Source organism: Mobula birostris, chromosome 21 (assembly GCF_030028105.1).
Source record: "Mobula birostris isolate sMobBir1 chromosome 21, sMobBir1.hap1, whole genome shotgun sequence".
In the NCBI taxonomy this organism is placed as follows: domain Eukaryota; kingdom Metazoa; phylum Chordata; class Chondrichthyes; order Myliobatiformes; family Myliobatidae; genus Mobula; species Mobula birostris.
Genome location: NC_092390.1, coordinates 54034055 through 54056281, shown reverse-complemented (window position 1 = coordinate 54056281; position 22227 = coordinate 54034055). Strand labels below are relative to the sequence as shown.

General features: G+C 39.2%; 1 protein-coding gene across 6 annotated transcripts in view; it reads right to left on the bottom strand.

The window, feature by feature from the left end:
- The window catches only part of LOC140185802 (arginyl-tRNA--protein transferase 1), a 180602-nt gene that overhangs the window by 27840 nt on the left and 130535 nt on the right, over window positions 1-22227 (bottom strand). For all 6 annotated transcript variants that reach the window (XM_072239501.1, XM_072239504.1, XM_072239505.1 and 3 more), the window contains one exon: window positions 5041-5161. In XM_072239501.1, coding sequence (XP_072095602.1) covers window positions 5041-5161 — 121 coding nt within the window. The remainder of the gene's footprint in view (window positions 1-5040; window positions 5162-22227) is intronic.

Below are 22227 nucleotides of genomic sequence, written 5' to 3'. Positions count from 1 at the left end.
TTGAAATGTTCTACGTACCTCAGCCTCAGAAATGACCAAGGTGCAGGTCTCGTCAGCAGCTCTCCTCGAGGCTTCAGTCCTATCAACCTCGAATCAAGTGTAAAAAAAACTTAGCTCATCCAAGAGTGAGGCGGCCAAGTTGGCTGCACTGCTGCATTTCCTCTTGAAGTCTGCCATGGTGTGCAGTCCTTGCCGTACGCTACGTGCGACATTGTTGCAGAGTTGTGACCGGATTTTGTCCCTGTATTGCCGTTTTGTCACCTTGATGACTCTACGTAAATCATAGTGGCATCTTGAGCTCCTGTGGTATCCAGAGGCGAGGGTTTTATCCCTTGTGCTAAGAGCAACACGCACTGAACTATTCAGAATCAGAATCAGGTTTATTATCACTGGCATGTGACGTGAAATTTGTTAACTTAGCAGCAGCAGTTCAATGCAGTGCATAATATAGAAGAAAAAAACCAAACTAAAATAATAGAAATAGATAAATAAGTAAATCAAATACAATATACGTAAATTGAATAGATTAAAATCGTGCAAAAAACAGAAATAATATAAATTTAAAAAGTGAGGTAGTGTCCAAGGGTGATGACACAACCATTATTGGTAGAATCTTAGGTGGTGATTTTTGGGAAACAATGTCTTCTATGCACTTCCGAATGAAGCTTGTGACCATCTCTGTGTAGTCAAGGATATTCTCAGCTCGAAATACCTCCCAGGTGACGCTATCAAAGCAGTCTTGTAACATTGAGTCTGATTGGTTGGACCAGCAGTGGGTAATTTCCACTATGGCTGCTTCCTGCTTTAATTTCTTCTGTAGGTGGGTAAAAGCAAGATGGAGGAATGGTCAGACTTTCCAAACGGAGGGCGGAGAAGTGCTTTGTTGGCATTGTGGAAAGCAGAGTAGCAGTGGTTGTGTATGTTTCCTCCCCATATGCTCACTTTGATATGTCGGCAGAACTTCAATCAGGCTCTGGTCAGCGACACTCGGTTAAGGTCTCCAGCAATGATGAAAGCAGCCTCTGGGTGTGTGGTTTCATGGATATTGATGATTTTGCAACATTCATTGAAAGTTATGTTGGTAACAGCTTGTGGTGGGATGTATACAGCTATAATAATAACAGGCGTGAATTCTCCAGGCAGCCAGAAGGGTCGACATAACAGCACAAGGTACTCCAGATCCGGGGAGTAAAAGGATTTCAGGGTGTGCGGGCTACCTGGGTCGCACCAAGGATTGTTCACCATGAAATATACTCCCCCATCTTTACTTTTCCCAGAGAGGTCTTTAGACCTGTCCACCTGGAACACAGAGAGCCCGATGGGTTCGATGACTTGGTCTGGTATTTCCTCCAACAATCAGGTTTCAGTAAAGCATAAGATGTTACAGTGCTTTGTTTCCTGTTGGTAGGATATTCTGGCTCTCAGCTCACGCATCTTTTTGTCCAGGGACTGTATGTTGGCCAGGAGTATGCTAGGGAGCAATGGCCAATTTGTGCGCTGTCTTAACTTAACCAAGACACTGGCTCTTCTTCCTCGTCTCTTGCGACACTTCCTCAGTAAAGCCGGTGTGGCGAATGAACCTCACATGGTTCGTGCGAGCAGGGGGTCCCGGTGGTAGAAAGGCAGCACGTTATGATTGAGTGCCATCTTTCCAAGTGCAAAAGAGTCAATTGATCATACCTGATGTGACTTTCAGCTTCTTGTAAGAGAAGTGCAGAAAGAAGTAGAGCGATAAGCAGAAAATTACAATGTCAATTCAGAGTACATAACATGGCCTCCATACACGGCACCATCTTGGGCTACGTATTTTACTTAACTGTTTAATATATAGCCAATAAAACAAATGAGAAAGAGCCTCCGTAAACTATTTCAAAATATAAACTACAAGCAGTAACCAGCTTTGAAATTAAAAGCACAGCTGCATGCGTAAGCACCACTTTGTAACCCTCCCACCTTCTTCCACCCACTGCTCCTCTCTCTTGCCTCTCAGAATCATATCCAAGTCATTCACATATAATACAAATAGCAAAGCCCCCAGTACTGACCTTTGTGGAATACCACTAGTCATGACCATCCAATCGTAAAACCAACCCTCTACCATTACCCTCTGTCTCCTGTTGCCAAGCTAATTCAGGACTTCAGATTATTAACTTCAGGAAGAGGAGAGAACCAGTAACTTTAAGTTTCCTCAGTGTTATCATTTCAGAGGACCTGTCCGGGGCCCAGCACGCGACTGCAGTTCAGAAGAAAGCATCCCTCTACTTCCTTAGAAGCTTCTGAATATTCGGCATGACATCTAAAACTTTGACAAACTTCTATAGATGTATGGCGGAGAGTATATTTACTGGTTGCATCACAGCCTAGCATGGAAACGCCAATGCCCTTGTAGGAACAGCCTAGAAAAATGTAGTGGATCTGGCCCAGTCCGTCACAGATAAAGCCTTCCGCAGCATTGAGCACACCTACGTGGAGTGCTGTCCACCATCAGGAACTCCTACCAGCCAGGTCATGCTCTCTTCCTGCTGCTGCCATCAGGAAGGTGGTACAGGAGCCTCAAGACTCTCACCACAAGGTTCAGGAACAGTTACTATCCATCAACCATCAGACTCTTGAACTAGTAGGGATATCTTCACTCAATCTATCACTAAACTGTTCCCATAAATCTATGGAGTCACTTTCAAGGACTCTTCAGCTCATGTTCTCAGTATTTATTGCCTATTTATTTTTTTTTGTATTTGCACGTTTGTTTTCTTTTGCACATTGATTGTTTGTCAGCCCTGTTGGGTGTGGTCTTTCAATGATTCTATTATAGTTCTTGGAATTACTGAGTATGCCCACAAAAATACTCAGGGTTATACGAGGGGTGATTGATAAGTTCGTGGCCTAAGGTAGAAGGAGTCAATTTTAGAAAACCTAGCACATTTATTTTTCAACATAGTCCACTCCTACATTTACACACACAGTCCAGCAGTCGTGGAGCATACGGATCTTGGACCTCCGGAAAGTGTCCACAGCACGGGTGATTGATAAGTTTGTGGCCGAAGGTAGAAGGAGATGAGTTAACAGCTCTCTTTACATGCACAAGCAGTTCAACTCTGAATGATTATGCAGAAAGTTTGAGGTTAACAACTCATCGGGGTGATTGATAAGTTTGTGGCCTAAGGTAGGAGAAGAGTCATTAACTTCAGACTTTCTGCATAATCACTCAAGAGTTGAACTGCATGTGCACGTAAAGAGAGCTGTATAACTCATCTCCCTCTATCTTAGGTCACAAACTTATCAATCACCCCTGCTGTGAACACTTTCTGGAGGTCCAAGATCCGTTTGCTCCACGACTGCTGGACTAAGTGTGTAAATGTAGGAGGGGACTATGTTGAAAAATAAATGTACTAGGTTTTCTAAAATTGACTCCTCTACCTTCACCCACTAACTTATCAATCACCCCTCATATATGGCGACATACATGTACTTTGATAATAAATTTACTTTGAACCTTTGAAGTTACCTTGGATTCCATGGGCCCTAACCTTGTGACCAGTCTCCCATGAAGGCCTTGTCAAAGGTTTTATTGAAATCCATTTAAAATCTCATCTATTACCTAAGTTTACATTGATACTCTTTGTTACCACTTTACAGAATTCAGTCAGATTGGTCAGGCAGGATCTCTCCTTGCCAAAGTTAGGCCTTCTTCAATGAGACCATCCCTTTCCAAGTGGTTATTAATCAGAAAGTTTTTCTGCATCTTCCCTACCATTGATGATAGGTTCCACAGGTCAAAGGTTATCAGGCTTTACTCTGCTCTTTTCTCAATGGATGGGGTGGTGCAAATTTACTGTTCTCCAGCTCTCTAATATCTCACTTGCTTCTCGTGAAGATTTAAACATTTTGGCCAGAACCTTGGCAAACTCTTCCATTGTTCCTATAATAGCATAGGACAAATCCCATCTGAAGCTTTTGAAAGCACTACTTTCCCTTTACTTATGGAGATCTGTGCTAGATACTCATCTAATTCTTCACTGAATTTTTCAACTACAATGTCTGTTCCCTTTTATGAATAATGATGGAAAGCATTAATTTAGGATTTTAACCATACTTTTCGGCTCCAAGCACAGATTGCCCATTTTTTCTCATTGGTTCCTAAAGGATCTCATCACAACGTTGACCAAAACCGTAGAATTCCACCATAAAATGAGAGCAATTGCACTTCAGATCAAGGCAGCATTGACCGAGTGGTGCATCAACAGGCCTGGTAAAACTGAAATCAGTGCAATTAAGGACAAATATGCCAAATGGTCAGAGTTGGGCCTTTGTGAGAAGAAAGATGAGAGTGATTGTTGCAAGTCAATTATTTCAGCCCCAAAATATCATGGCAGGAGTTCCTTAGGGCTGTTTCGTTGACACACTTGTCTTCAATTTATCACAAATGACCTTCATTAGGTCTGAAGTAGTGATACTTGCTGATAAAGGCACAATGTTCAGTTCTTGTCACAACTCCTCAACAGACAAAGCTGTCCATGTCTTCTGCAGCGGGTCACCCCAGAGCCTTTCTACTATCTTTGACCAAATCCCCTCAGTCCTGATTTTGAAATGTTTTTTTCATTGCTGCTGGGTCTATATCCTGGTATTCCCTCCCTGAGACATTATGGGAGTCACTTCACCAGAAGAAATCCAGTGATTGGCCACCACCTTCTCAAGGGCAATTAGGGATGGTGAATAAATGCAATTCTCAGATCCCCCCGCCAAGAAAAATCAATAAAACAAAACAGAATTGTTACGCTCAAAACAAAATGGTGAAATAAGTGAAGGATATGTCCTCAGCAGCAAGATACAATATCATAGATACCTTAACTAAACAGACTGATCGCAAACACTTCATCCAAATAGAAAAATAACATTAAGTAGAGGTAAATGAAATATAGAGTGATTTCCTTCATAAGAATTGATTATATTCTTCTGAACATTAACAAGGTTTCATAGCGGCACAATCAGTTAGTTAGGTAGTAGGCAAAAGCAGCCTAATTCGTCAGTCTGTAAACTAACCTGCATTTGAATCTTCATTTAGCCGGCTATACTTAGACTGGTCTAACTTTGCCCGACACATCTCAATGGGTACCCAGCTATATGTCTCTGGACACAGCAAATCGGATGGATGGTACTGACCCTAGGAAACAAAAGAAACACTGGATATAAGTTGTACAGTTACCGTGTGAATGTCTCTTTATTGTAAATTAACAAACCTTGAAAAACAGAAGCAAAATGAGGGGAAATTCAATGAAACTTTAAAAATATACAAAGCAACTGTGTGAAAGGTTGTAAATGTAACAAGAGTACATTATTCCTGAGAAGGCACACAAGCCAAAGTAGTAAACATCTTGTGCGACAATCCATAGCATGATGTTTTTATTTTAAATAAGGCAGCCACAGACAACTGGATAACACCCATAAATGTACATTCACTATGTGATTTTGCTTCAATAAAACAAGGGCAGGTTCTGTCTGTGTGGAGTTTGCACATTCTCCACGTGACTGAATGGGTTTCCCTTGGACGATCGGGTTTCCTCTCACATCATAGAGCTGTTTAGGTTGCTAGGTTAATGGGCCATTGTAAGTTGCCTCTGGTGTGTAACTGAGTGGAAGAATTTGGAGGGAGCTGTTGAAAATGTGGGGAGAATTGATCCTACATAATCTTAAATGTACAAGACTCAAAACATATCAAACTACCACATTTAAATAAAACTCTGTAAAGTCAAACACTTTTTCAGTGATGAAAGGAATGTCTGAAGAACTAGCACCACATTCTATATTCTTGCAGTAAACACACCTACATTGAATGGGTAAAGCTCTGGGAGTAATGTCTCCCTCTAGATTCTAGAGCCACTGACAGTATTTAGCAAATAGAAAGTGCAAAGTAGAGTCTATCAGAAAATAAGGAAGATTAATACACCTACAAAGTTAACAATGTTTATAACCACTAGAAAAATAAACAATGCTGAACTTTTTTGTGGACTACATTAATTATGGTAACTGCATTATTGATCACAATAAAATTGATTACCTAAGTACTAACCCCCATTTGACATGCCAAGTTATCACTGGTGTAGCCAATTGGTTTATGAAGTCACATAGTTATTTAAATGGAGATCACCGTGTGCAGTCAAGGTGTTTCAATTGATTGTAGTAAAAATAAACACGAGAGGGCACAGTTTTAAGGTGCTTGGAAGTAGGTGCAGAGGGGATGTCAGGGGTAAGTTTTTTATGCAGAGAGTGGGAAGCGTGTGGCATGGGCTGCCATTGACGGTGGTGGAGGCGGATATGATAGGGTCTTTTAAGAGACACCTGGACAGGTACATGGAGCTCAGAGAAATAGAGGGCTATGGGTAACCCTAGGTAATTTAAGGTAAGGACATGTTTGGCACAGCTTTGTAGGCTGAAGGGCTTGTAACATGCTGTAGGTTTTCTATGTTTCTAAATACGCCTGTGTCTGGAAGGTCTAACTGCTGGTGAGTCAGTATCCTGGCAAAAACTACACCATGAAGACAAAAGAACACTCCAAAGAACTCCATGAAAAAGTTATTGAAAAGCACAAGTCTGGAGCTGGTTACCAGAAAATTTCCAAGTCATTGAACATCCCTTGGAGCAAAGTTAACTCACTCGTCGGTAAATGGAAAGAATATGGCACAGCTGTAAATCTGCCTAGAGCAGGCTGTCCTCAAAAACTAAGTGAACATGCAAGAAGGGGACTAGTGAGGGAGGTCACCAAGGGACCTGTGACAACTCTGGAGGAGTTACAAGCTTCAATGGCTGAGATGGGAGAGACTGCACATACAGCTGTTGCTCAGGTGCTTCACCAGTCGCAGCTGTATCTGAGAGTGGCAAAGAGAAAGTCACTGTTGAAAAAATCTCACATGAAATCTCAGCTAGAATTTGCCAGAAGCACTTGAGAGACTGTGAAGGCAGCCGGAAGAAGGTTCTATGGTTTGATGAAACCAAAATTGAGCTTTTTGGCCACCAGACCAGAAACGCCAGAAAAATCAGGAAAACAACAGGAATTCTGCAGATGCTGGAAATTCAAGATGCTGGAAATAAAAGTTGCTGGTGAACGCAGCAGGCCAGGCAGCATCTCTAGGAAGAGGTGCAGTCGACGTTTCAGGCCGAGACCTTTCGTCTCCATAGCCACTCATTTTAATTCCATTTCCCATTCCCATTCCAACATGTCAACCCACAGCCTCCTCTACTGTCATGAGCAGGCCAAACTCAGGTTGGACAAACACACCATATGCTCTATCTGGGTAGCCTCCAACTTGATGGCATAAATATTGATTTCTCAAATTTCCAGATCCTCCTCCCCCCCCCCCACCATTCACCTTCCTCTTTTCCCTCTCTCAAATTATCTTCTTATCTACCCATCGCTTTCCTCTGGTGCTCCTCCCCCTTTTCTTTTTTCCATGGCCTTCTGTTCTCTCCTATTAGATTCCCCTTTTCAACCCTGTATCTCCTTCACCTATCAACTTCCCAGCTTCTACCTCAACACCCACCCCCAGGTTTCACTTATCACCTTGTGTTTCTCCCTCTCCTCTCCCCACCTTCATCTTTTTTACTCCAGTCGTGCTGAAGGGTCTTGGCCCGAAACATCGGCTACACTCTTTTTGATCGAAGCTGCCTGGCCTGCTGAGCTCCTTCAGCATTTTGTATGTGTGTTGCTTAGACTAAATGCCATTTTTGGCATAAGCCAAACACTGCACATAATCAAAAACACATCATCCCTACCTGAAGCATGGTGGTGGCTGCATTATGCTGTAGGGATGCTTCACAAGAAAATCTTGGAAGAAAACCTGATGCAGTCTGCACGAGAACTGTGACTTGGGATAAGATTTGTTTTCCAGCAAGACAATGACCCCAAGCATAAAGCCAAAGCTATACTGGAATGGCTTAAAGACAACACAGTTAATGTCCTGGAGTGGCCAAGTCAGAGTCTAGACCTCAATCCAATTGAGAATTTGTGGATGGACTTGAAAAGGGCTGTTCACTCATGATCCCCATGCAATCTGACAGAGCTTGAGCAGTTTTGTAAAGAAGAATGGGGAAAAATTTCAGCATCCAGATGTGCAAAGCTGATAGTGTCACGTGACTGGCAACAATGAATATAGAATTGAGTCAGGTTTTATAAAAACAAACATTTATTAAACTTTGCTCAAAAATAGTGAAATGTATTTAAACGACTAACTTAACCGGAAGTTAACTGCTATACGGCAACTCTGGAACAGTTCTTAAAAGGGTAAATGCGAAAACAGTTCTTAAAGTGGTAGATTCGAACACAGTTCTTAGAATGGTAAATTCGAAAGTCCAAGAGATTTATACAGTCAATTAGGACAGACTTTCCTGAAGTAAAGAATTCCTCAAAGATGTGTCGTTACTGCTGATCCCAGCCGGAACCTGCCTTGTTTGCAGGATTCACGACGACGGAAATAAAACAGTTTAAAGGAACTGACCTTTTCCTCTAGCGAATAGACACTGCACTATCCTTTCTACTTTAGCAGGGGATATCTCAGTTGCAGGTCACTTTTACTTGAACGAAGATTCAATAAAGGTTGATCTTCTCCAAAACCGCCAAACAATATCAGCTTTACTCGACTTGGCGAATTCCTGTACTTTGGTAAGGTCTTCACTCTCCAATACTACTTTCAATAGAAAGTAGAACTCCACTTTAAAACAAAACTGCGTCATAAGCCAAATACGCAGCAAAACGGAATATCTAACACAAAACTAAACTGAAAAACTAAACTATGCCACGAGGGGTCTCCCTTTTATATACCTGTTGACAAACAGGTCATCATGTGACCTCACTGGTGGGAAAATTACATCATGTGACCTCTACAAGACCATTACATCATCCTAACAAGACAGTCACAATATATCCATGAAGTATGTAACAATAGAGACCTATCCACACAGTCTCAGGGCTGTAATTGCTGCCATAGGTGCATCTACTAAATTCTGACTCGAAGGGTGTGAATACTTAGGCAATCAATTATTTTTTGTTTTATATTTGTAATTAATTTAGATCACTTTGTAGAGAACTGTTTTCACTGTGACACAAAAGTGCCTTTTTCTGCTGATTAGTGTCTATACAGTATAATTTAAATGTTTACAATTTCAAGATGTTAATGTAATCCATATGCTAACCACATGCTAAAGAGAGAATTCTCTCTCCCTTTTTTCTCCCTCTGTCCCTCTCACTATAACTCTTTGCCTGCTCTCCATCTTCCTCTGGAACTCCTCTCTCCCCTCCCCCTTTCTTTCTCTCTAGGCCTCCCATCCCATGATCCCCTCCCTTCTCCAGCCTTGCATCCCTTTTGCCAATCACCTGTCCAGCTCTTGGCTCCATCCCTCCCCATCCTGTCTTCTCCTATCATTTTGGATCTCCCCCTCCCCCTCCCACTTTCAAATCTCTTACTAACTCTTCTTTCAGTTAGTCCTGACGAAGGGTCTCAGCCAGAAATGTCGACTGTACCTCTTCCTAGAGATGCTGCCTGGCCTGCTACGTTCACCAGCAACTTTGATGTGTGTTGCTTGAAATTCCAGCATCTGCAGATTTCTTTGTGTTTGCATTTTTAAATGTGCTAACGAACTTGGAAAGGCAAGTTTAGTTGGATAGATCTGATAATACAACTAACTAGCAGCAATTAGTTTTCTGCTAACAAATAAACTGCTGCAAGGCATTCCTCTGGAGACAATGCTATGGGTATAGCATGTCCTATACGTATATGCAATATGATTCATAATATTAATTCTTCATAATGCCAACAAATTACAACAGAAATTCCTATCTAAACATGTTAACATTTCTGCCTTGGATCAGTTAATTCACCAACGCCCCTAGAATAATAAGGATTACTTATCGCTTCTTTTCCTTGATAATACACAGTTCAGTTCATCAAATTAAGCCTCTAAATAAATAGAGCAATTATGAAGTATGTAAGAATGTCATCTGTTGAACCACTGAACATAATATACTTTTGAAGATTTTGTTTGAAAATTTCAATCACTGTAGAAGAAAAAAGCAAGGCATTTCATTTGATAGTTTAGCCCATTGTGATAAACGCACACCAAATGCTGGAAGAACTGAGCAGATCAGGCAGATCTATGGAGAGGAATAAATAGTCAATGTCTTGAGCTTTGTTGCGAAGTTTGCAGACAATACAAAGTGAAAGTGGGGCAGGTTTGTTTGAAGTAGAGCAGCTACTGACGGATTTGGACAGATTAGGAGAGTGGGCAAAGAAGTGACAGATGGAACCTTTCACTGCTACAGGCGGAAGTTCCCCACTTGCTCCAAAAAGGCAACGATTATACCAGTGCCGAAGAAGAATAACGTGGGCTGCCTTAATGACTATCGCCTGGACGCACTCACATCGACAGTGACTAAATGTTTTGAGAGATTGGTCATGACTAGACTGAACTCCTGCCTCAGCAAGGACCTGGACCATTGCAATTTGCCTATTGCCACAATAGGTCAACGGCACACGCAATCTCAATGGCTCTCCACACGGCTTTAGACCACCTGGACAACACAAACACCTATGTCAGGATGCAGTTCCTTGACTATAGCCTAGCATTTAATACCATCATTCCAACAATCCTGATTGAGAAGTTGTAGAACCTGGGCCTCTGTACCTCCCTCTGTAATTGGATTCTCGACTTTCTAACTGGAAGACCACAATCTGTGTGGATTGGTGATAACATATCCTCCTCACTGACGATCAACACTGGCGCACCTCAGGGGCGTGTGGTTAGTCCACTGCTCTACTCTCTATATACACATGACTATGTGGCTAGGCATAGCTCAAATATCACTTATAAATTTGTTGGTAGAATCTCAGGTGGTGACGAGAGGGCATACAGGAGTGAGATATGCCAACTAGTAGAATGGTGCTGCAGCCAGTAAGACGAAAGAACTGATTGTGGACTTCAGGAAGAGTAAGAAGAAGGAACACATACCAATCCTCATAGAGGGATCAGAAGTGGAGGGAGTGAGCAGCTTCAAGTTCCTGGGATCTAACCTGGTCCCAACATTTCGATGTAGTTATAAAGAAGGCAAGACAGCGGCTATACTTTATTAGGAGTTTGAAGAGATTTGGCATGTCAACAAATACACTCAAGAACTATAGTTGTACTGTGGAGAGCATTCTAAAAGGCTGCATCACTATCTGGTATGGAGGGGCTACTGCATAGGACCGAAAGAAGCTGCAGAAGGTTGGAAATCTAGTCAGCTTCATCTTGTGTACTAACCTACAAAGTACCCAGGACATCTTCAGGGAGCAGTGTCTCAGAAAGGCAGCGTCCATTATTGAGGACCTCCAGCACCCAGAACATGTCCTTTTCTCACTGTTACCATCAGGTAGGAGGTAGAGAAGCCTGAAGGCATACACTCAATGACGCAGGAACAGCCTCTTCCCCTAAGCAATCCAATTCCTAAATGGACATTGAATCTTTGGACACCACCTCACTTTTTAAAAAAATATACAGTATTTCTGTTTTTGCATGTTTTTAAAATATCTATTCAATATACATAATTGATTTATTTGTTTATTTATTACTATTTTCTCTGCTAGATTATGTATCGCATTGAACTGCTGCTGCTAAGTTAAGACATTTCACGTCACTTGCTGGTATAATAAACTTGATTCTGATTCTGAATACAGTGTCAGAAAGTCTATGATCATGCAATTTGGTAGAAGAAATGAAAAGGTTGACTATTTTCTAAATGGAGAGAAAATACAAAAAACAGAAATTCAGAAATCAGAGGTACAAAGGGACTTGGGAGTCCTTGTGCAAGATCCCCTAAAGGTTAATCTGCAAGTTAAGTCTGCTGTGAGGAAGGCAAATGCGATGTTAGCATTCATTTCAAGAGGACTAGAAGATAAAAGCAAGGCTGTAATGTTGACAACAGGACTGACGAAGGATCTCGGCCTGAAACGTCAACTGCACCTCTTCCTAGAGATGCTGCCTGGCCTGCTGCGTTCACCAGCAACTTTTATGTGTGTTGCTGTAATGTTGAGACTTTATAGAGCACTGGTGAAGTCTCACCTGGAGTGTTGTGAGCAGTTTTGGGCCCCTTATCTTAGAAAGGATGTAATCAAACTGGAGAGGGTTCAAAGGAGGTTCATGAACATGATTCCAGGTTTGAAAGGCTTGTCATATGAAGAATGTTTGATGGCTCTAGGCGTGTATTCACTAGGTGACCTCATTGAAACATATTGAATGTTGAAAAGCCTTGATAGATTGAATGTGGATAGGGTGTTTTCTACGGTGGGAGAGTCTAAGACCAGAGGACACGGTCTCAGAATAGAGGGGTGTCCTTTTGGAATGGAAATGAGGAAGAATTTCTTCAACCAGAAAGTGGTGAATCTGTGGAATTCATTGCCACAGGCAGCTGTGGTGGCCAAGTCTGTCTGTATATATATTGAAGGCAGTGTTTGATAGATTCTTGATTGGTCAGGGCATGAAGGGATTTGGGGAGAAGGCAGGAGGTTGCAGCTGAGAGAAAAATTGGATCAGCTATGATGAAATGGTGGAGCAGACTTAATGGGCAAAATGGCCTAATTCTCCTCCTCTGTTTTATGGTCTAAGTAAAATAAATAATATCCTCAAGGATCTTAATTGCACAGATGTGGAAAGAAGGTTTCCTCTCATTGGAGATTCTAGAAATTGGAGAAACTGTCTCAGAATATGAGCTTTTTATTTAATACAGATGAGACAAAGGTTTGAGCAGCAAACAGTGGAATGCTGACAAATAAAGACAAAAGTACCATCAACACACAGTGGGTCAGATACATATCCAGCATTTGTCATATTTGCCTTGTGGAATATTTACAGTGGACACTCCACAAAACATAGTTTTAATGCTTTCTTACAGCATACTTCCTCGAATGACCTCTTATATCCACAGTCTTGAAGCATTTTTAAGTAAAAGATATTTACATAATTAATTAATGACAGACCAGAGGCCATTGAAGTGGTGATGAAGTAACTTGTTATTGAATGGCATGCTACATCAGTATAGCACTAAGCATTTCATACCTCAGGTATCTGAACACTTTCAACTTGATACCCAAGTTTAAATAATATTCAAACCTTGTGTTTTGAAATTATTTTTATAGTCCAAAAAACTTGAGCAATTACAAAATAAACATTTTACTTTAAGTTAATTTAATGCAATTTAAATCATAGTACATCCCAAATCTCAATTATTAATAAGAGAATTTTTATCTTGCAACCAGTAAAAATTCTGCAATTATATAATATTAAATATAGCTTTTGGCACGTTGGTGTCTGATACGATACCATATCTTTGCAAACAAAAGTTAAGAAAGTGGGGAAAGGCAGAAGTGGTTTTATGCTGGAATTCTCTCAGAAAGGATAGTTTGGATGCCTTTTGCTGGCTGCTCAAATTGCTGGTTTGATATTTACTGTCATTATATAATTATGAACTCAACAAATAAATTTTGCAGCAGGACATTTCAGAATACACTTCCATGTGAAGTAACCAATAAGAGTTTCAAGCAACAGGTAATTGAATCACACACAACCTATTGATTTACAATGTAATTTCATGTAAGTTATATCTCATGGCAAATAGTTAAATCTGTGATTAGTTTCAAGGGATTTAATTTTTTTCCTTCAGTTACACTGAGTTGCTTATTCTTCCATATCTGAACTCTGTCACTAAAAGAGACAAAGTACAAAATCTGCTCTGACTCCTAAGAATCCCTTACTCAAAGCAAAAGACCTTTTCAGATAGCACTGAGCACCTCGAGTCCATTTGTCAGGAGTGAAGAAAAGATCAGTGCAAAACTCCCAACCTATTTGACACTATCTACCTTAGCCATGGAAGCATCTATCAGCCTAGCATTGGTCTCATATGTCATCTCAGAACTCCCAGACCAAAGGAGAAAACACCTAATCTTGATACTGAGGGACTGCCTAAGTATAAGACATTAAAGTAATGCAACGTTAAACTTGCTATTATTAAACTCAATAAAATAGCTTCTTCAGATATGCTTTGATGTTAAAATCATTTTTGATAAATCTTCAGCTTGTATCGTTAGTATTTTGATAGAGGATGTGCACAGAAGCAATGAGGAGGAAGTCATTTTATCACATTGGCACCTGAAGATTTAGTTAGAAAAAAGTAACATATTGCCTGAAATTATTTTATTTTTTATTTGGGATACAGCAAAGAATAAGCCTTTTTTTTGCAGTTGAACTTAATATGCCTGGACTTTTTTGATTTTGTGTTTTATATTCCATGTTTTTTACGCTCCTTTTTTTGTTGCCATTTGCACGAATCTTTTTTTTTGCATGGGGTGGGGGGGGGTGTTAATGTTTTTCTTTGAATGGGTTCCATGGTTTTCTTTGTTTCATGGCTGTCTGTGGGGAAGATGAATCTCAGGGTCATATACTGCATATAAACTTTAATAATAAATGTACTTTGAATCTTTGAGCTGCGCCGCCCAGCAACTGCCGATTTAACCAGAACCCAATCACGGGACAATTTACAATGACCGTTACTGTCCTTGGACTGTGGGGGCAAACTAGAGCACCTTGAGAAAACCCATGCATTCCAAGAGACGGACGTACAGATTTCTTAGAGATGTCTTCAGGATGCCCTAAGCTGTATTAGTCATGCAAACCGCCATGCTACAGTGGCGCCAGATTACAGCAGTGTTCAGTTTTAATAACTTTATTCATTCTTGAAGTCTTCGAAAAGAACTAGTGTAATCGTCTGAAAATAGCACACAAAGGCGGCCCTTAAAACTGATGACTCTTCACCAGAAGTTAAAGCCAGATCCATCAAAACATTTTCCTTGGCTTTTCATTTGTCTTCTTCACTTTGTTCCAATTAGTTAATTCATACACACCACCCATCTTGACTCCTTTACAAAATTATCATTGTAACACAGAGACACGCATTTTGAGCAAAGTTCCCACCTTGAATGGATTTGCAGAAACGGTTACCTATCTGAATAAAACAATGAAAGGTGATCAACAACTCAATGACAACTGGAAGTCTGCAACTGAAGGAAGCAAAAGCACAGCAAAGAGTTGCAATAGCAAATGGGTTGAGGCAGGGGTGTCGATAAACAAATAGATGAATTTAGACGCTGGAAACTTTCACCATAGTATTGGTTGGATAGTCAATGGAGGATGGATAGAAGGAAAATTTAACAACTTTTTTTGCAATGGGAAGGGGTGAGAGTGGAAATCAAAGCAGTCTTTGGACACCGAGGAAGAGGAGGGACAGGGGCCAGAAGCTAGCATTTTCAGTGAGAGTAATTTCAGGGGTTGGGTCAATTTTCACTCATCCAATAAGTTTACTAGATCAGTGCAAGGCTGGTACAACCAGCTGAGATCAACACAGTGTTCTGAAAAATGTATTAGATGGGAGATAATATCATCTCTGATGCAGAAACTACTCCGCACAGATGGATAATACCAGAAAGAGCCTAGTTACAGGTCTAGAATTAACAGAAAAAAATCTAAGAACCAACGATATCACCTTTTGCTCTTTGGGCGGTGGGATAATGAGTGGGGAGAAAAGAACTGATTTTCAATTGCTTAAACTGAAAGTAGTATGCAATTGAATTTCCAGACAATAATCTGTGGAATTTGAATTTTCTTTGAGCGGGAGAGTAAATGAAAACCATAATTGAACTCATCAGATTCTATTTACATGTCAAGCTGCTTGTCCAGATAACCAACATTAAGAAATAACAAATCTATTTGTACTAATCAAAATTTCAAAGACAGACATTTAAAAATAAGAATTAACAAGTAATGGAAATTCCAAACCCAAAATTAACAGAAACCTACTGAACTATAGGGAACTTGCAAAATTAAAAAGGTGAATAAGACAGCAAAAAATGTACAACTAAGCTACAGTATGAGACAATCTAGTTAACTGCTAGACTCTACTTGTTATTTCTGAAACTTTCTTTTTCTCCCCTTAATTATGAATAATACTGTCTCAATGTGGTTTCCATTGACCCGAATACACTGCAAAATGAAGCAGCAGTATTTCATTAAAGTCCAGAAGAATTCAGCTGGAGGAAAGGTAGTGATTAGGATTATTAAATTCTTGTCTTCTGTGAAAGAAGACACCCATAGTTTCTCTTTAATAAACTTGGTCAAGAATTTAGTGGCCCCACTTACTGATTTCTTTACACAAACATAGATTAATTTAATTGTATTTTAGATGAATACTTTGCCTCCATTCACAAGTAACCCAAGCCTGCCTGTTTTGACTAAGGCAATTCAGTGCTAGGAGAATAACAGCAGAAAGCAAACAATTCAGAACACCAAATCCAGACCACACTAACCCATGAGAAAATAAATTTATTTTTGCAAAAAATGCTTACTAAAGAAAACTTGTTTGAAATGAGTTGACTCAGATAAGAGTTCAAAAACCTCCATAATTTTAAATTAACTTTAATCCAAATATAGTGTGTTTGATTGATTTCTGCTACTTGTAGATGTTTTACAGGCTAACAATATCAATATTTTATTTGTAATTTGAAAAACAGCGAAATATTGGCAGAACTAATTTCAATGTTGCTCAAAGATGAGCAAAGCAGTTTCAACTCATTACTGCAAAACATAAAAACATCTATTTAGTGTATAATTCTGTGGTAAACAAACCTGTAATGTTTTAATAATTTTCTAATAAACTGCTTCTGTTGTGATTCTGAATCAGCTATGTGGCATGTGTCAATGCAGACTCTCCCTTCTCATTCTTAGCTTACAATTAATTTAGCTTTAGCTTTCACCTCTCCAGTAAATTTCTCTGCCATTCAGCTAAATAGCTGCTTCCTTATTCTTTTGATATCAGAGGTCAGCTGTTTTCCTTTAGTATCTTCCTTCTCAAGTTTAATATTCAGTGCAACTTCTGAATGATTCCTTCTTTTTCTGGAAATTCAGTTTCAAAGCCATATAGCACTGAAATTAAGTGTTTTTTTGTGGCAAAAATGAATGTGTTCACAAAATATTTTTTCCCGAAAAAGACAGTGGAAACGTAACTGCAGTGAAGCCTAGGTACAGGAAAGATGAGGACAGTGGGGCTATTGAAGCTGACCCAAGGTTAAAAAAGAGAGGAAAAAAGTAGAAAAAGAATAGGCCTTGTAGCCTATTGAATCTGCTCTCCTATTTAATAAAGTCCTGAGTAAAATATCTATATCAATTCTTTAAGTGCCCAAAAATCTGTTGATCTCAGTCTTGTGTATGCATTGGCTGAATAAACACAGCCTTGTGAGTAGAGCACTGGAAAGGTTCACAACACTTTAAGTATAAAGATTTCTCCTCATCTTGGTTCTAAATAATTCACGTTGTACCCTGAAACCATGACTCATTATTTAGATCAAGGGAGGAAAGGCGTAATCAATTGATTCTCTAAACATGCTCTAAAAATGAAGTCAATGAGATTGCCTTGGGCAAGAGAAGGATAATGGCAATGTAGTTCCCATCTTGCAGTTTGCAAGAATTAAACCTGTCTAATTTCTAGTATGTCTAAATATATGTATATGTCCTTCATTTCACTTATACTGAAAGGCTTTTGCATTGAATCATCATGGCACTGGAGGCCACTGGACACAGTCTATAATTGATGGCTATTCATGTAATCCCATCAATCCTATTCCCATTGTCTTTCCTCTTAGCTCTGAAAGATATTTTCCCACAACTGGCCTCCTAATTCCCTCCAAAAGCCTGACTGATTCTACCCCTCGCAGGTGAGAGTTTCAGAATATAGAGTTCTCTTAATAGGCTCTATCAAATCTTCTTTCAACTTTCTTGGTTCTAAGGAGCACAATACCAATGTTTATACCAGTCCAGCCTTGAAGCTGAAATATCTCAAACTTTTCTTAGTGAATTGTTCCTGCAGCATTTCTACTACTTTAAAATCCTTCCAAAAGTGTTTTGCCCAACATTGAATACATCTGTCACTTAACCAAAGCTTCTGGATGAATGCATGAACGGTCACAAAGTTTCTGGTCAACTTGCTCAATAATATTAAAAGAAGAACTATCACTGGCCAGGATGGAAAGAGAACAAGGTGAACTTTGAAAATCATTTCCAAAAACTTGGTGGCAATGATTACCTACATTTTTTTGAACTGCTGTAATTTTGAAGGTATTTCCAGAATGTTGTTGGCTAGGGGATCCCAGCATTTAGACCCACTGATGACAAATGAACCATGATATACTGTAATTTGAAGTCAGTTTGGAGGGATACCTGTAAGCAACACTGTTCTAATCAGCTGCTATCTTTGACTTTCATGAGAAGTTGAAGATATGTGAGTCATGTCTAAGTGGCATATGTAAGCAACTGCAATACCTACTGTAGTGAGCACTCACTGGACCCAAAGTGTGTTAATGGTGGAGAGATTAAGGTGGTAGATGAGGTGCCAGTCAAGCCCTTGATGCTGTCATGCTTCCTGAATGCTGTTGGGAGCTGCATTCGTCCAAGAAAGTAAAAGGAATTCCCCAACATTCTAGTCTTGCACTTTGTAAATGTTGTAAAGTCTTTGGGATATCACGATATGTTACTTGAATCAGGATATCTATCCCCTAACATACTCTTGTAGTTACAAAAGCAACAGAAGCTTAAAACTCCAATTTCACATCACAACCAACTATTAGAATCGTTTTTCCTATATTATATGTAGAAACACAGACCCACAATGGCATTGTATAGACAATAGTCAGGAATTTTTAAACACAAAACAATTTTGAAGACAAAATTTGGAAGCTGCTCTTTTATCATTTTTTTGCCTTTGAAACAATGCAAGAAAGGATTAAGTAGAGTTAGTAAGAGACACACACAGGATTAAGTTCTGCCACGTTAGCCCACAGCTCAAATGAGGTCTGACTGGCTGATTTTAGAATGAAGATCTAAAACTAATTATCCACTGGCCTAAAGGTTACATCTTTCGATGGGTCTTGACTGAGGTTATATACTTTATGCAAGCAGCTAAGATTTGTTTTAAGTACATTGCCCAATAAACCACCTTCCTTCTCACTAATAACCATTTAACTTTCTCCTATAATTTGTTCTTTACAAGTTAACAAAAATTAAAATGTGGCTACAATTCTCTACCACTCCAGTATATATTAAAAATAGACACAAGCCTATTTAAATATCAGAGCATTTCCAGAAACATTTCCCTTTGTACAGAAATAACATAATACAGCCAATCAAACCTTATTGAATGCTGAGTAAATATTTACCTGAATACTTCATGACGTCCACTTTGAAATTAATGAGGCTGTTTTCCAAAGCCCTCCAATGTCAAGTGAAATATATGGGGCTATGACATGCATTCCCCTAGCAGCACTCTAACTAAGAGCAGCCAGCAAATATCCAACTTGTATGAAGGTACTTGCATATTTTTTTCATTCTAGGCAGTGGCATTTTATCATTTATTTCTTTCCAGATTTATTTTTTTGTGTAATTTTAATAGTCTTAATTACATCTCTGAAATATTCATCAATAATGGTCACAGTAATACATTCACCAGGCTGTTGTTTATCAATTATAGCTTAGTGTTCAACACCATTCAATATTAATCAACAAGCTTCAAACCACGGGCCTTTGTACCTCTCTTTGCAACTGAAACTTTGACGCCTTGTCAAGAGACCACGTTGGGTGCTGATTATTAATAATATCTCCTTGCTGACTATCAATCAACACAGGTGCACCCCACAAATGCATGCTTAGCCTACTGCTTGCTCTATTATCTCAAAATTCAGAAGCACAGCTCAAACACCATAAATTTGCTGATCATGCCATGTTCCGGTAGACTTTTGGTTCATACAGGAGTGAGCTAAATTGGCTAGTTGAATGGTATTGCAACAACTTCACAATTAACATCAGCGAGACCAAGCATTTGTTTGTGGACGTCAGGAAAGCAATGTGGGGAAAAGACACTGTAGTCTTCCATGAGGGGTTAGTGGTGGAAAGGGTGATCAGCTTCAAGATCATAGGTGTTAACATCTTGGAGGACCTACACATTGAACCAATCACAAAAAAAGGCACACCAGTGGTTCTACTTCATTAAAAGCTTGAGGGAACTTGGTATGTCACCAAAGACTCTTTCAAATTTCTACAGATGTACAGTGGGGATCATTTTGACTGGTTGCATCACAGCCTGAATGAAAGCTCCAATCCACTGGAAGGAAGGAAGCTGAAGAACATCATGAACTCAGCTAGCTTGATCATAGGCACAAATGTCCCTATCATTGAAGACATCTTCAAGAGGACATGCCCTCTTCTTGTTACTATCATCGGGGAGGTGATATGAGAACCTGAAGACTCAAACATAGGATTCTTCCCCTCTGCCCTCAGAGTTTTGAACCTATAAACATTTTATTTTGCATTATTTAATTTGTAATTTATAGTAATTTTATCGCACTGTACTGCTGCCAAAAAAGCAAATTTCACAATACAAGTCAGTGACAATAATCCGGATTCTGATATGTGATCCAAACTTCCTTCATGTCTGAAACAATATGCAACGATCTACTAATACTAATATAAACTTTAATGTTCAATCGGATTTCTAGAAACTTATTAATAGCTTCTAAAATCCTATTCAATCCAAATAACTTTGATCAGAGGGTAGAATTAAAGCATTTATCCTAGGCGGTATTCCCATCACTAAGTAATTTTATTATTAAAGTACATATATGTCATCATATACAATACATTACAAACGTGGACTATGACCTTTAATTTTACCAAAGAAAAGATGGCTGGAGTTGCTTAGCACTTCAGTTCAGGGGTGTTTATTAGGTGCGTCAAAAATTAGTGAAAATAGTGAAAAAATGCAATATTTACAAAAAGATACCTGCAAGAAAACACAAAAATAGCTCTATTTTTATTCTTATCCGGTATGAACTTCTGGCTCTCTTACTGAGGGCAATGAGCTCCTTTTCTCAGCACTTGGAAATACCATCTTCAATTCCCAACAAAAATTCATTTTCTTATGGGCATACAAATCCATAATAGATTAATAACCATAATAGAATCAATGTATTATTGGTAACATTAATTTCCCAACAAGGTATGCAATTCAAGAAGAAAACACAAAATATCCTGAAACCACAACACGCAAATCTAGTGTATCTGCTTACAACTTGCATTCAAATTCACCACTGCTATTTTGGTGGATAACTTGATCCAATTATTTTAGGAGTAAATTCTGCTGTTACACAAGCAGAGAAAAGTCTCAAATGAAGAGTTATGATACAGGTTTCCTGGAGTACCAATACAATTTACTCATAACTCATTGTATTGTTGAAGAAATTTAGAATATACCCTAAAATAAAGAAACCAAAGTCAAGTCTAAACACTGAAAACATTACTAAGCTTCAGTAAATATTTTAAAACTGTTTAATATTTTTGTCCAAACAATACGACTCTTGGATTTAAAATATTACACAAAGGACAAATGGAAAATCTTTTACATTTTATTAAAACTAAAATATCAATATTAATCATGTCTCCACATGTTTACACTACAATGGTTTCATTTATTTCTAACATAATGAACTCTTTCTAAAATCCATTTTATCATTTCAGAAATGAATCTAAAAGGATTTAGCTCTGATAGAGTTGAAACTCAAATCCAACCCATAAGGAATTATAAATAACACAAATTATTTAGTCTACTTGTATTCCCAGTTACTTTTTAAGAGCTGCAACTCAGACAATTGATGAAAAGCAGTGACAGGTTTATAGAAGCTGAAATGCATTAGACTTTACTATTTGTTTACCCTGAAATTTAAAGAACAGGTCAGTAGACTGTAAGAGGTATGAAAGTCACTATTCAATGGAGCCAGGGAAAATATTTCTTGAGTAATGGCTAAGAGGCTTTGTCTTGACCTTAGAACAATGTAGAGTACAGAAATGTAGAGAAGTTCACTGCTCGACGAAGTTTCAAAATGAGTCACAACCCTTTGACAACTCTGTAATGGATGGTCCCAAGCCCAGCTGTCAAAGGAGGTGGTTTGGGTATGGGGATAGCACCTCCATCCTGAAAAACCCAGTGCTACAGAAATGCCAACAAAAGCTCCAAAGACCTCATCCCTGGGAGAGTAAGAAGATGGGCTACACCTAAAGACAAAGTGAAAGACTGGATCAGGACAGATAACTGTCTGTAGCCTATGGTCCAGTAAG